Source organism: Chrysochloris asiatica, unplaced genomic scaffold (assembly GCF_000296735.1).
Source record: "Chrysochloris asiatica unplaced genomic scaffold, ChrAsi1.0 scaffold00041, whole genome shotgun sequence".
In the NCBI taxonomy this organism is placed as follows: domain Eukaryota; kingdom Metazoa; phylum Chordata; class Mammalia; order Afrosoricida; family Chrysochloridae; genus Chrysochloris; species Chrysochloris asiatica.
Genome location: NW_006408559.1, coordinates 15334049 through 15346220, shown reverse-complemented (window position 1 = coordinate 15346220; position 12172 = coordinate 15334049). Strand labels below are relative to the sequence as shown.

Here is a 12172-nt window from a genome sequence, read left to right as displayed (position 1 = left end):
CAGATAGATGTGATGAATGGATGGATGGGTGGATGAATGGATGGATAGATAGATAGATAGATAGATAGATAGATAGATAGATAGATAGATAGATAGATTGACAGACAGAAGCCAGTTGCCACTGAGTCAACCCCATGTGTGTCAGAGTAGAACCATACTATATGGGGGTTTTAATAACTAATGTTTTCAGATCTCCAGGGCCTCCTGCCAAGTAGCCTCTGGTGGACTTGAATCTCCAACCTCTCATTAACTGTTGGCACCATCAGGACCCCCGATACAGCTAGAAACACATGAGTTTATATGGCAGTGTAGTGGTTACAAATCGAGTTTCTAATCTCAAAGTCAGTAGTTTGAAACTACCAGCTCTTCTGTAGAAGAAAGACGAGGCTTTCTGCTCCTGTAAAGACTTAACAGCCTCAGAAACCCTATATAGGGTTGTTATGGGTCGGAACCAACTCCACGGCACACTGCCACCACCACCATGCTATGGGTGTGCACATATTGTACATGTCTGCCAAAGGTTCAGTGAGCTAGTGGGAGCCACTGGGAGTTTCTGGATGGGCAGATGAAAGGAACCATGGTGCACTTTAAGCAAATTCATCTGGCAGCTCTGGGGTTCATAGAAGACAACCAGGAGAAGTTGGTGGTGGTGGTTACATGCCATGGAGTTGGTTCTGACTCATAGAGACCCTGCCATAGGGTTTCCGAGGCTGGAACTCTTTAAGGGAGCAGAAATCCTCATCTTTCTCCTGCAGAATGGCTGCTAGTTTCAAACTGACTGGGAGAAGCTGGTTGTTGTTGTTAAGTGCCATCTAGTCGATTCTGACTCATAACGACCCTGTATAGGGTTTCCGAGAAGCAGCTAGTGAGCTTGAACAGCCAACCTTGCAGTTCCAACAGCTTTGCAGTCTGACACATTAGCCTACAGCACCACACTAGAAGAAGTTGGTTGTTGTTGTTGTTAAGTTGTTATTAAGTACCGTGGAGTCGGTTCCGACTCATAGTGACCCTGCACAGGGTTTCCGTGGCTGCAAATCTTTACAGAAACAGAAAACCTCATCTTTCTCCCATGAAACTGCTGGTAGTTTCGAACTGCCGACCTTGAGGCTAGCAGCCTGATTCATAACCACTACGCTATCAGAGCTCCCTGTGGAACTAGGGTGGTGACTGTGGAGGTGTAGAGGACAGAGAGCTCTGTGGGTTACCTCCTTGGAAAGGAGGTGTGGTAGCATAGTAAGGAACAAGAGCTATGCTGCCCTTAGATGAAGGGAAGGCAGGAACAGCATGGTTGGCAGAAGGTCCACCTTGTCTGTTTTCAGCCTGCCCCTCTCCCTACATCCCTTCGTCTCTCTGTGTCTCCCTTCCTCAGGGGGGGCCCAGCACCATCAATGAGATGTGTCTCGTCTTCCTCTTCTACTACCCCCGGAACAACATCTCCAGCTGCATGGGCTATCCTGACATCATCTATGTGGCCCACGAGCTGGGGGAAGAGGCATCCGAGTGAGTCAGCCTGGGATGCAGGTCATTGGGCATACAGGGAAGGGACTGAGGAGCATGAGGGAAGCGGGGAGAGGAGAACCTCCCACTGGCCTCCATGCTGGGCTCCCCCAAGGGCTGCCTGATACCTTTATCTTTGTTATCCCACCCCACTTCTGACTGTCAGCTGACACCAGGTGGGAACTTGGACGTTTCTCCACATAAGCAGGACCAATCAGAGAGGCAGATAAGAGCTGATTCTGAGCTATCAGACCAGCCACGTATAAAGTCTCTGCCTCTTATGTACGTGATTGTCTGAGCTGTGATTCTCAGTCATGAGGCTAATTACCCTTTCTGATACTTTAATCAGAGAGCAGAAACTTCTTCCCCTTAAAAAATGCTCATCAGTGCCAGCATATCTCAATCTCACACACAATCTGAGGACATTTGAAGGTCCCTGGAGTCCTGGTGTGGTTCTGTGAGTTAATGCGCCAGACTGCAAAGCCATTTGAACTACAAGCTTGCTGGTTCAAGTTCACCAGTCACTCCTTGGAAACCCCACACAGGGTCGCTATGGGTCGGAACTGACTCGATGGCACGTAACAACAACAACAAAGCCAACCACAGAGTCTACCACAGAGTCCTGGTGTACTGCTATAGGATAAGCACTGAACTGCTAACCAAAATGTTGGTAGTTCAAACTCACCAGCTATTCCTTAAAAGCCCTATACAGAGTCACTATATGTTGGGACCACCTCAAAAGCAGTAAATAACAAGAAAGTCAATCACCAAGCTTCCTGGAACCCAGTGGTTCCAGATTTGATGAAAAGATCTCCTTCACTTGGTTTTTCCTTTTCTGTCTCTGAGCTCTAATGATGTTTCCCTCTAGTCAAACTCACTACAATTGTCTCATGAAGTTGTGAGACCTGCTTCCTGATCTATACCAACACAGAATTGAGGCTAACAAAAGAGAGGGTGGTTTTGCACCTATCCTGCCCAAGGGACATTTGACCCTGAACTGCCATCTGCTCCCCCCTTCCTGTTCATGTCAGCTCCATGGAGGGCATGATGGCCATGAACAACGTTGAGTGGACCCCAGAGAGCATTAAGAAGGCAGAGAAAGCCTGCAAGGAGGCTCAGCAGACAGTGATCATAAAGACCATTGATGTGAGTGTCCTCAGACTGACCCACGTGGGACAGGTGGTGAGACCAAAGATGAAGGAGGGGTTACATGGCAGTGGTGGCAACATGGCTGGAATAGGAGGGTCTGACGAAGCAGAGGGCACTGTTGCCACCCTGGGGTTTGAGTGGGTGGGCTAGGGGTGGCCAGTTGGGGTCTCAGGAAAAGAATGGGGTCAGGTGCTTCCACCCTCACCCCTGTCCTTGCCCCGCAGGAGGTGGTGGAGAATACAACAGGCTGGATCCGAGACATCCTCCCTACTCCCCGGGGGCCCTGCTTGGAGTCCACTGGCGGCAAGGTGGAGCCCCAGGACAAGACCCCTGCGGGTTTCAGGGCCAGCCCATTGGTCCTTTCCAGTTCCAGCACCACTGCCCCCAAAGGTCTCCCACCGGTGACCCTCCTGTTCACACAGTGGGCTCTCTCATGGCTCCTCATCACCCTACAGGCTAGAGACTGACCCTGTGCCCTATAACAGAACCCTCACCCCCTGGCAGACACAGACCCTCCCATGCTCCTCCTTCCAGCTGACTGAAGCTACCCCATACCAGCTGGGGATGACATTCCCTTTCAACCCACCTCCTCTACTGGAAACCTCAGAGCACATTGGGAACATAAATAAAGGACTCATTCCCTCTTACTACTTTTCTCTGTACTTCTGTGGGGACAAGAGAAACCACAGGCTGATGTTTAGAGTGGCCCCTGATCTTCCCAGTGGGATAAGAACACGAACATAAAGGCCTCATGAGGGTGGGGGAACAAGGGGAGAGCATCAAAGGTAAAGGAGAATGTTCCTGGTGTCTGGTTTAGGGATTCTGTCTTTCTGCTTGCCACTGGAGACTGCACGGCAGGAACAGGAAGGAGCCTGGGTCTTAGGGGTCCCAGTCCTTGGGGTGTTCATGTATGGCAGAGAAGGTAGAGACTCTGATAAATAGAAGTCTGATGAAGAATAATAGGGCTGGGGTGGGGGTGGGGCTCAGAACAAAGGAAACTGAAGGAAGTAGCATCCTCACCTGGTCCTAAAAGGAAATCCTTTGACAAGGACCAAACCCTCCTCCCAATACCATGTCTTCAGTGTTCTCTCTGTCCTTGGAGCTCAGTAAGGACACCGTAGAAATGCTCCAGGAATGACATCCTACAGGTACCCAGGCTTTGGACAGTTCAGACTATAGACATACTGCAGAGATACTGTGAGCTCCAGACACCACAATAAAGTGAATTCTCGCAATAAAGAGAGACACACAGTTGGTTTATTTTTTTATTTTGAGCTTTCCCAGCACATATTAACAGTTAGAGTCCCGGTATAGCTCTGTACAACATGCATTGGACTACTAACCACAGTCAGTGGTTCAAACCCAACAGTTGTTTGTTGGAAACCCTATGCAGCGTTGGTATGCATGGGAAGTGGCTCAACAGTAGTTAACAACAACAACAGTTATGCTTACACTATCCTGTAATTTATTAAAGAGGCCTAGTAGTGCGGTGGGTGAGGTATTGGGCTGCTGTCTGCTGATAGGTTCAAACCCACCAACTGCATGGAGGGAAAAGACAAGGCAGTGTGCTCCCGTAAACATTCACAGTCTCAGAAAACTTGTACCTCTGAGTTCAAATTGAGGGGATAACTGTGGGTCTGCTTTTTGATGTGGGGTACTCTATTAAGGTGTCCTGGTATGGTGCTGCAGCATAATGCACTGAACCACCTTCAGGTCAGTGGTTCAAACCCACCAGCCACTCCTCGGAAATCCTATACAGGGTCACTACGGGTAGGAACCGAATTGAAGGCATTATAAAAAAAAGTTTGAAATATTTTGATGATGATCAAACTGTGACACCGAGACAAATGGAGAGCAGGCTGTTGGGAAAATTCTCTGTGAAGCAAAGCAAGGCATGCCTGTCCCTTGCACTTTGACCCTGTCTCCTCCCCGGCAGCTGCCCAGACACGAGCTCCAGATATTGGCTTCTGATGTTTCATGTTGCTAAAGCCAGTTTGGAGACAGAAGTCTGTAGAGGAGGAAGACCTGGGCTGGTTAAAACAAATCTGAGAAAACTAAAGAGCAGTCAGAAGAAGGAGGAAACCTGGGGAGGCATTCAGGGGGCTAAGAGGACACAATGAAGCCCCTTCCCCTCTTCCTGTCTCAGGAACCATTCGGTGAGCGTTGGCCCAGAGCCATTGGCTTCACCACATGGACTGCAGCTAGCGGCATGTATTTCCAGGGAGGGTGAAAGGCGAGCCAGGCTCTGCGAGAGCAATCGGGTACCCACCGAACCCGGCTGAGTCAGCTCTTCTCTGGTGCAGATGGAGAATCCTTTGTCCAGCTGCAGCAGAAAGAAGTGGCCATTCCTGTCTCTCAGCCCTTCATCAAGCTGGTGTCACCATTACCTCTTGCTGCTTACTTGGTAGAGTTCTCATTGCCGTCCAATCCCTGCTCCTTGTTAGCTAGCTGAGATGGAGTACGGGAGTTCCTCATGCAGCAGATCTAAGGGACCTCAGCCTGGGCGGTGTATCCAGCCACTTGGTTGGGGAACAGTACTCTGAAGGGGGCAGAAACCCAGCATTTGTGGGTAAGTGAACACTTCAGGTGTTTCTAGGTCACTTTCAAGACAGAGAACTACCCAGCTAGAAGGTCAATTGTTCTTGACAGTCTACTTCGTCCACGAGGGCAGGGCTCAATTGTTTCAGCCACAGTGTAGGTACAGAGTGGTCAGGGAGGACAGGAGTGAAGAAGGGTTTTGGATCTCACCTCCTTGTGTATCATACCCACCCCTTTCTCCTTCTACCTCACTGATGGCTACTTTTTCTCTGTCTCCTTTTCTGATATTTTTTCCTCTTGTTGTGACGTGCTCACGTACACCTCATTTGTTGCAGAGAATTTTTTCTTAGGGTTTTCTTGGCTGTGATCTTTAGGGAAGCAGCTCTCCAGAACTTTCTTTTGTGGAGCCACTGGCTGGATTCAAACCATCAGCCTTTAGGTAAGCAGTCCAGTCAAGTCATGTGCACAACCAGGCTTCTTTCTCTCTGTGTTGTTGTGTTGTTAGTACGTGCCTTCAAGTCAACTCATAGTGACCCTGTAAAGAGGTTTCAAGGTACAGCTGGTGTGTTTGAACTCCCGATCTTTAGGTTAGCAGTCCAGTGCTTATCCTACAGCATCACACCAGGACTCCTTCCTCTGGTAGATGTCAAGTGCTGGAGTACCTCAGCGTCCTAGCCTCAACCCTCCTGTGTGTGTACAATTATGTATGCATCAACTAATATAATGCAGCCTTGTGGCTCAAATATTGTCTATAGGGTGCTGTTGTTTGTTGTTAAGTGCTGTTGAGTCACAGCTCTCCTGTATAGGGTTTCCAAGGCTGTAAATCTTTGTGTGAGCAGAAAGCCTCATTTTTCTCCTGCAGAGCAGCTGTTGGGTTGGCCTTGTGGTTTGCAGCCCAGTGTTATCCTACAAAGCCATCGCACCCATCTATATGTTAATGACTCTGAATTTACCTCCAATCAGAATCCCCACTCAATACCTTCAATATCTCCACATTAATGCATCCAACTTTCTGTAAGAGCTCTTCTTTTAGATGTCTAAGAGTCATGTCACATTTAATGTGGCCAAAAGGGAACTCTCGAGCTCCTATTTCCACACCCAAGTTCCTTGTCCTGCAAATTCTATTCTACCATGAGATATTACCTTGCTTGCAGGTAACAAGCTAGCTTGTCATCTTCCTTCATGCTGACAGGATTTCCCTGGATCTTATAAACCATGGTCTACATACAGGTTTCACAATGTGTCCCTGGTTGTAGCATAAGCATGTTGATGTTACCTCTAGATTCCTTGGACCTGCTTCCAAACCACACTTTCTGCATCAGTTTAAGTGCAGCCTTTGGCCACCTCATCTGCCCTCGTGTGGTAGGCAGGCTCCGAGTCCCGTGAGAGCCATTCCAAAGAACACGTGGTCTTGCTTCAGAGTGTGTGGTTCCCTCAATCCAAGAACCCCAGAACTCCCTCCATAAAGGTACAAGTGAGAGTATCCATGACTAAGTATATGGGGACACTTTAGGATTATGGGTTTTGTCTCTTGGAGTCACAAGGTCAATTTAAGAGCCAAATATACCCTGGCATAGGCCTATCAGCTTTGTTCAGATTGACAGGTTGATTCTGTGCCTCCTGTGAACCACCATCAAAGGTCAGAGATTGGCAGATGTGTAGGTGGTAGATGTTAGCCACCATATGAAGACTGCATCTTACACTATAGATATTGGAATTGTTACTGGATGCCAAGTTCAAGGTACACCTGATAAGGGCCAGCACATGGCACTAAGATATTGTTGCCCTGTGGCACAAATGACTTGTCTTTGCTACCAACTGACAAACAGAAAGTTGACAGTTCAACCCCATGCAGTGGCACCATGTGAAAACTGACTGGTGATCTGCTTCTGTCAAGATTTCAGCCAAGTCAACTTGGACATTGGCTACCCAAAATGGGTGGCGGTGGCGGGAGAGGCTACAAAGGCATGGAAGTGACTGGCTTACAAGCTTTCAAGAGGGAGCCTAGTTCCAGAGGGTGCAGAGGAAGGTAGAATCTCCACTGAGTGGCTTCCAACCTGTCTGGATGGGGCTGATGAAAGGAGATGGGGATAGCACTCATGTGGTTCAATAGTGAATAATTGTTATCAGGACTGACTGTGAGGGTTGGAAATGTAAATGTAGATGTTTTATAGCAAAAGGAGGGGAGTGATTGACTTTGCAGTCTAGGAGCGGAGGACCCTGGGACCATCAAGGGAGAAGAGCAGAGTGCGGGACCCTACCCAGAGAAGCAGTGATGCCAGAGATGGAGGCAGAGACGATGACTTGGAGAGATGGAGCAGCTGTGGACTCTGGACTCAGGGAGGGAGAGGGGCTGTGTGCTGATGGCCGAGTGTAGGCTTGCGGGATATACCCTTTTGTTGTTTGATGATGCATGGAGGGGATTGTAACCATGGCAATGAAACGATATATGATAGGATGAATGTAAAGCTGATGTTCTCCCATGTAAATGATCACACAATTCACAATAAAAGCTTTAAAAAAAAAAAAAAGGATTTCAACCAAGAAAACTCTATGGAGTTTGTAGTGCTTAGTAATTCATGGGCCCATAAGAGTCTGAATCAACTTACTGGCAACAGAGTTTTTATTGTTTAAAGAGGTAGCTTTAACTCTTTGGTCTCAATTCTCCTTTACACACTTAAAAATCATTGAAGACCCTGAAGTTCTTTGCTGATGTGGATTACATCTTTTAATTACTATATCCAAAATTATAAAAGAATAATTTGTAAAACATTTATTAATTCATTAAGAACAACAACCAACACTCTGCATGTTATATAAATAACATATTTGTATGAAAAATAACCACTTCCAAAGCAAAAAGTAAGATTCGGTGAGAAGGAGAGCATACAATGGGATAAAAGCATGATCCTACAGTCCTATATCTGTGTAGTCATCCATTGTGGGAACACATATCAAGACGTCTCTGGGAAATGTCTACTCATGAGCCATGAGAATGAGGAAGGTAATTAACAACCTAGTATCATGACGAAGTGGAAAACAGAAACCCTTCACGACACGTGTTGATGCAGTGAATACAACAATGGCATAGGATCGGGCGACATTTCATTCTGTTATGCATGAGTTCACCAAAGTCAGAGCAGACTCACTGTACTGATCAACAACTACAATCATTATGGAAACAGCGTTGACCTTGTGGAGCCCATAAAGAGTCCTGGGGCCTTCAGGGGTCCCTCATTGCACTATGAGAGAGACTGTCCTGGAAGTACACTTCAATAGCACCCAATTAGCTAAAAATCAGATGGTGTATTACATTGGGCAAATCTGCTGCATACAACCTCTTTAAAGTGCTCAGGAGCACAGACATCAGTTTGAGGACTAAGATGCGCCTGACCCAAGACATGGTATTTTCAATCACCTCACATGAATGTAAAAATTGGACAATGAATAAGGAAAACTGTAGAAGAATTGATTCATTTGAATTATGGTGTTGGTGAAGAATATTGGAAGTACCGTGGACTGCCAGAAAAACAAACAAATCTGTCTAGGAAGAATTACTGCCATAATGATCCATAGAAACCTGGATGGGGACACTTCATCCTCATACTGCAGACATGTTATCAGGACAGGAAAGACCAGTTCATGAAGAAGGACATCATATTTGGTAAAGTGGAGGGTTAAAGAAAAAGAGGAAGACACCACCATCATCCCATGAGATGGATTGTCACAGTACCAGCAGCAGGGGACTGAGATCTAACAATTGTGAGGCAGGACCAGACGGTGTTTCCTTCTGTTGTGCAGATTGCTGCTGTGTATTGGAACTGACTCAACAGCAAAAATAACAAGTTGTGTTTGATTATGGCCAGGAGTCTAGAATTTAAGAAAGGATCAAGGGTAAATGTTGAATCAGGATGAATACTAATACCAGCAGAAGTTTATTTTAAAGATTAAAATAAGGTATCTTTGGATAATGTCCTATAGTTCCCATCGTTGTTTCAAAGAGTTAACATCTGTAGTGATTGTACTGCCTTGAGTTGGAATGATCAAGGAACGCAATTGACGTTTGTGCCATTTGCAATGTATCTAAAGGCGGTAGTAGCAAACATCCCTGCTTGTTCTGTCAGAAGTGGCAGTGTTTGAACAATAAGTGGTGACATCTGTAATATCTATGAATCATTTGTTGTAATCATAGGCAAATGGCTGCTAGTAGAATTTGTTACTTAAGGGTGGGTCACTGTGTGTAAAGAGTTGTGTTGTTGTTTAGTGCTGCTGAGTTGGTTCCGACTTATAGCAACTCTGTATAGGGTTTCTGAGGAGTGGCTGGTGAGTTTGAACCACTGAATTTGTGGTTCAAGTCAACTTTGCAGTCCAGCGCATTAACCCACAGCGCCATGCCAAGACACCTTATGTAGAGTAGTGGGAGTTAACGTATCTGAGGCCACTGTGGTCTGTGGATTCGAAATGTGAGTGGGGTTATCTGCACTTCTCTGGAGCCATCTCCATCAGTAGCTCTGACAGCCTGCCCTGTGCTGACTTAGGTGCCTGGGACAAGGATAGCTGTATCACTTGGAACCTCAATGTTTCCAAGGCATATATAGAAATAGTAATTGAATTTTTCAATTCAATTCATTTTTGTGTTGAAATGGGGATAGATAGCTCTAGTGGTAGTTGGAGCCCTGGTGGCACAGTGGGTTAAGTGTCTGGCTGCCAATGGAAAGGTTGGTTGTTCTAACCCACGGCGGCTTCTGTAAAGATCTCTTGCTGCTGTTATCTCAGAAGTCCTACTGTCTTAAAGGGTCACTATGAGTTGGAATTGTCCCAATGGTGGTGGGTTTGCTTTTACAGTAACTGATTCCAGAGCAGTAGCTGGCGTGCTTGGATTAGGGTCTCAATTGTGTCTGCATCTGGGACATTTGGTGGAGGTGGGAGACATTTGTGTGACTTGAGGTGTACATTGTAGTAACAGCAAAATGGGAAGCACTGATGTGTGTAAGGTCTGTTGTGGCCTTTTGAGCATCTCTGGCATAGTATTTACAAGGCCTACCATGGGAAAAGAAAGAAAGCTTTGCATAATAGAGAAAGACGTGTCTGTGACAGCCACTGCAGCAAAGGTAATATCCATGGAGCAAACTGCACCAATAGTTGTTCTCTTTGCAGTGAGTCTATTTACTGAGCTTGTTATGGTGGAAGAGGTCCCATTGTCTTTATCTGTGAGAGTGAACGCATGGGTGGTGATAGTATTTAACATGGTGCCGTGGGAGGTGGCAGTTATTCCCACTCGAGAGGGTGAACTGTTGAATCTGTTATGGCAGGTTTGATTTATGCAGTCCACTTTTCTGTGGCAGGAAGGAACTGTTGTAGCTGTATTGGTAGCAGTAGCTCTAGCATCTATTATCATAAGACCTTGTGTACGTGGAGTGTTGACTTGAGTGGTATTTGCTGTAGTAGGTATAGTAAGAAAAAGTACTACTTGTTGTAAAGGGGCTCAAAATAGATGCACTAAAGTTAGGAGTAGATATGGGAGGAGAGGACCGAGTGGTGGAAGTAGTAGTCGTGTTAGAAATAGTGACACTTTCACTAACATCATGAGTACTTGAAGAAGTAAGAGAGGTCAAAATAGGAACAATAATACTCGTGTCAGCAGCACTTGTGCTTGTAAAAAAAAGGAGAGTAATACCATAAAGAGTGTAATTAGCAGGGTGAGTATTAGTAGGAGAAGAAGGAATCATTATAGTCATTACTAACGTTAGACATGGTAGAGAAAGAGACTTTGTATTAGCGAAGGTAACATCAAAACTTATAGAAGAAACAGTTACATAGCAACAACAGGGTTCGCAGAATTGGTACTTGCAGAGAAAAAAGGAGTTGTGATAAGGAAATTATTGCCAGTAGTATCAGCACCAGCATTTGTAGGAGACCGTGATAGGATCAGTATTTTGAGTCTGAACAGCAGCAATACTTGTGTGAGAGGGAGATTTAAATATTAATAATAGTACTAGCACTGCTATCAATCAGTGTTCCTTGTAGAGGAAATGACAGTTGTATCAGAATCAGTATTATTCGTGCTAGAATCCATACTACCAATAAGGGAATGAGTAGTTGAATTAGAAACAGTAGCATTAATGCCAGTATCAGCTGAATTTGTGAGCAAAGAAGTAGTTGCATTAGAAGCAGTATCAATGCTACTATCAGTAGTATTTATCAGAGGAGGAGGAGTTGTCTGAGAAACAGTAGTATTACTTGTGAGAGAAGGAGTCGTTCTTTCAGAAATAGTATTTATCAGGGAAGGAGTAGTTGGACTAGAAACAGTAACATTGGTGCTAGCATCAGAAGCAATTGTAGAGGAAGAAATTGTTGAATGAGAAACAGCAGTGTTATTGCTAGCATCAACAGTACTTATGGGAGAAGGAGGAGCTGGATTAGAAAGAGTACCTGGGCTAGCACCAGCAGTACGTGTAGAGGAAGGAGTAGCTGTGTGAGACACCACAGTATTACTGCTACTATCAATAGTACTTGTGGGAGAAGGAGGAATTGTGTTAGAAACATTAGTACTTGTACGTAAAGGAGCAGTTCCATTAGAAACAGTAGTATCAGAGTTAGCATTTATGGTACTCATAGGAGACGGAGTCATTATACTAGGCATAGAAGTTCCAGTGCCAGCATCAGACGTACCTGTCAGGAACGGAGTGGTTATTTTGGAAGCAGTAGTATTAGTGCTAATGGCAGTAGTACTAGTAGAGGAAGAAGTAGTTGTATTAGAAATAGTAGTATTCATGCTGGCATCGACACTACTTGTAGGGTAATGGGTAGTTATATTAGAAACAGTAGTATTGGAGTTAGCACTCACAGTACTCATAGGAGGAGGAGTCATTGTAATAGGCATAGCAATACTAGTGCCAACATCAGTAGTACCTATAGGGAAAGGAGTAATTGTGTTGGAAAGAGTAGTATTAGTGATGGTAACAGTAGTGCCTATAGGGAAAGGAGT

General features: G+C 45.5%; 2 protein-coding genes across 2 annotated transcripts in view; one reads left to right on the top strand and one right to left on the bottom strand.

The window, feature by feature from the left end:
* LOC102840433 (DBH-like monooxygenase protein 2-like) overlaps positions 1 to 4928 on the top strand; it is a 20057-nt gene extending 15129 nt beyond the window's left edge. The window contains exons 11-14 of the mRNA XM_006861262.1: positions 1370 to 1500; positions 2529 to 2643; positions 2871 to 3067; positions 4793 to 4928. Coding sequence (XP_006861324.1) covers positions 1370 to 1500; positions 2529 to 2643; positions 2871 to 3067; positions 4793 to 4928 — 579 coding nt within the window. The remainder of the gene's footprint in view (positions 1 to 1369; positions 1501 to 2528; positions 2644 to 2870; positions 3068 to 4792) is intronic.
* A 5637-nt stretch (positions 4929 to 10565) lies between these two features.
* Positions 10566 to 12055, bottom strand: LOC102840062 (cell wall integrity and stress response component 4-like). The gene is made up of 2 exons (XM_006861261.1): positions 11853 to 12055; positions 10566 to 10776 (listed from the first exon to the last, which is right to left on the bottom strand). The coding sequence occupies exons 1-2, from the start codon at positions 12053 to 12055 to the stop codon at positions 10566 to 10568; spliced, it is 414 nt and encodes a 137-aa protein (XP_006861323.1).
* Between the last annotated feature and the right edge of the window lie 117 nt (positions 12056 to 12172).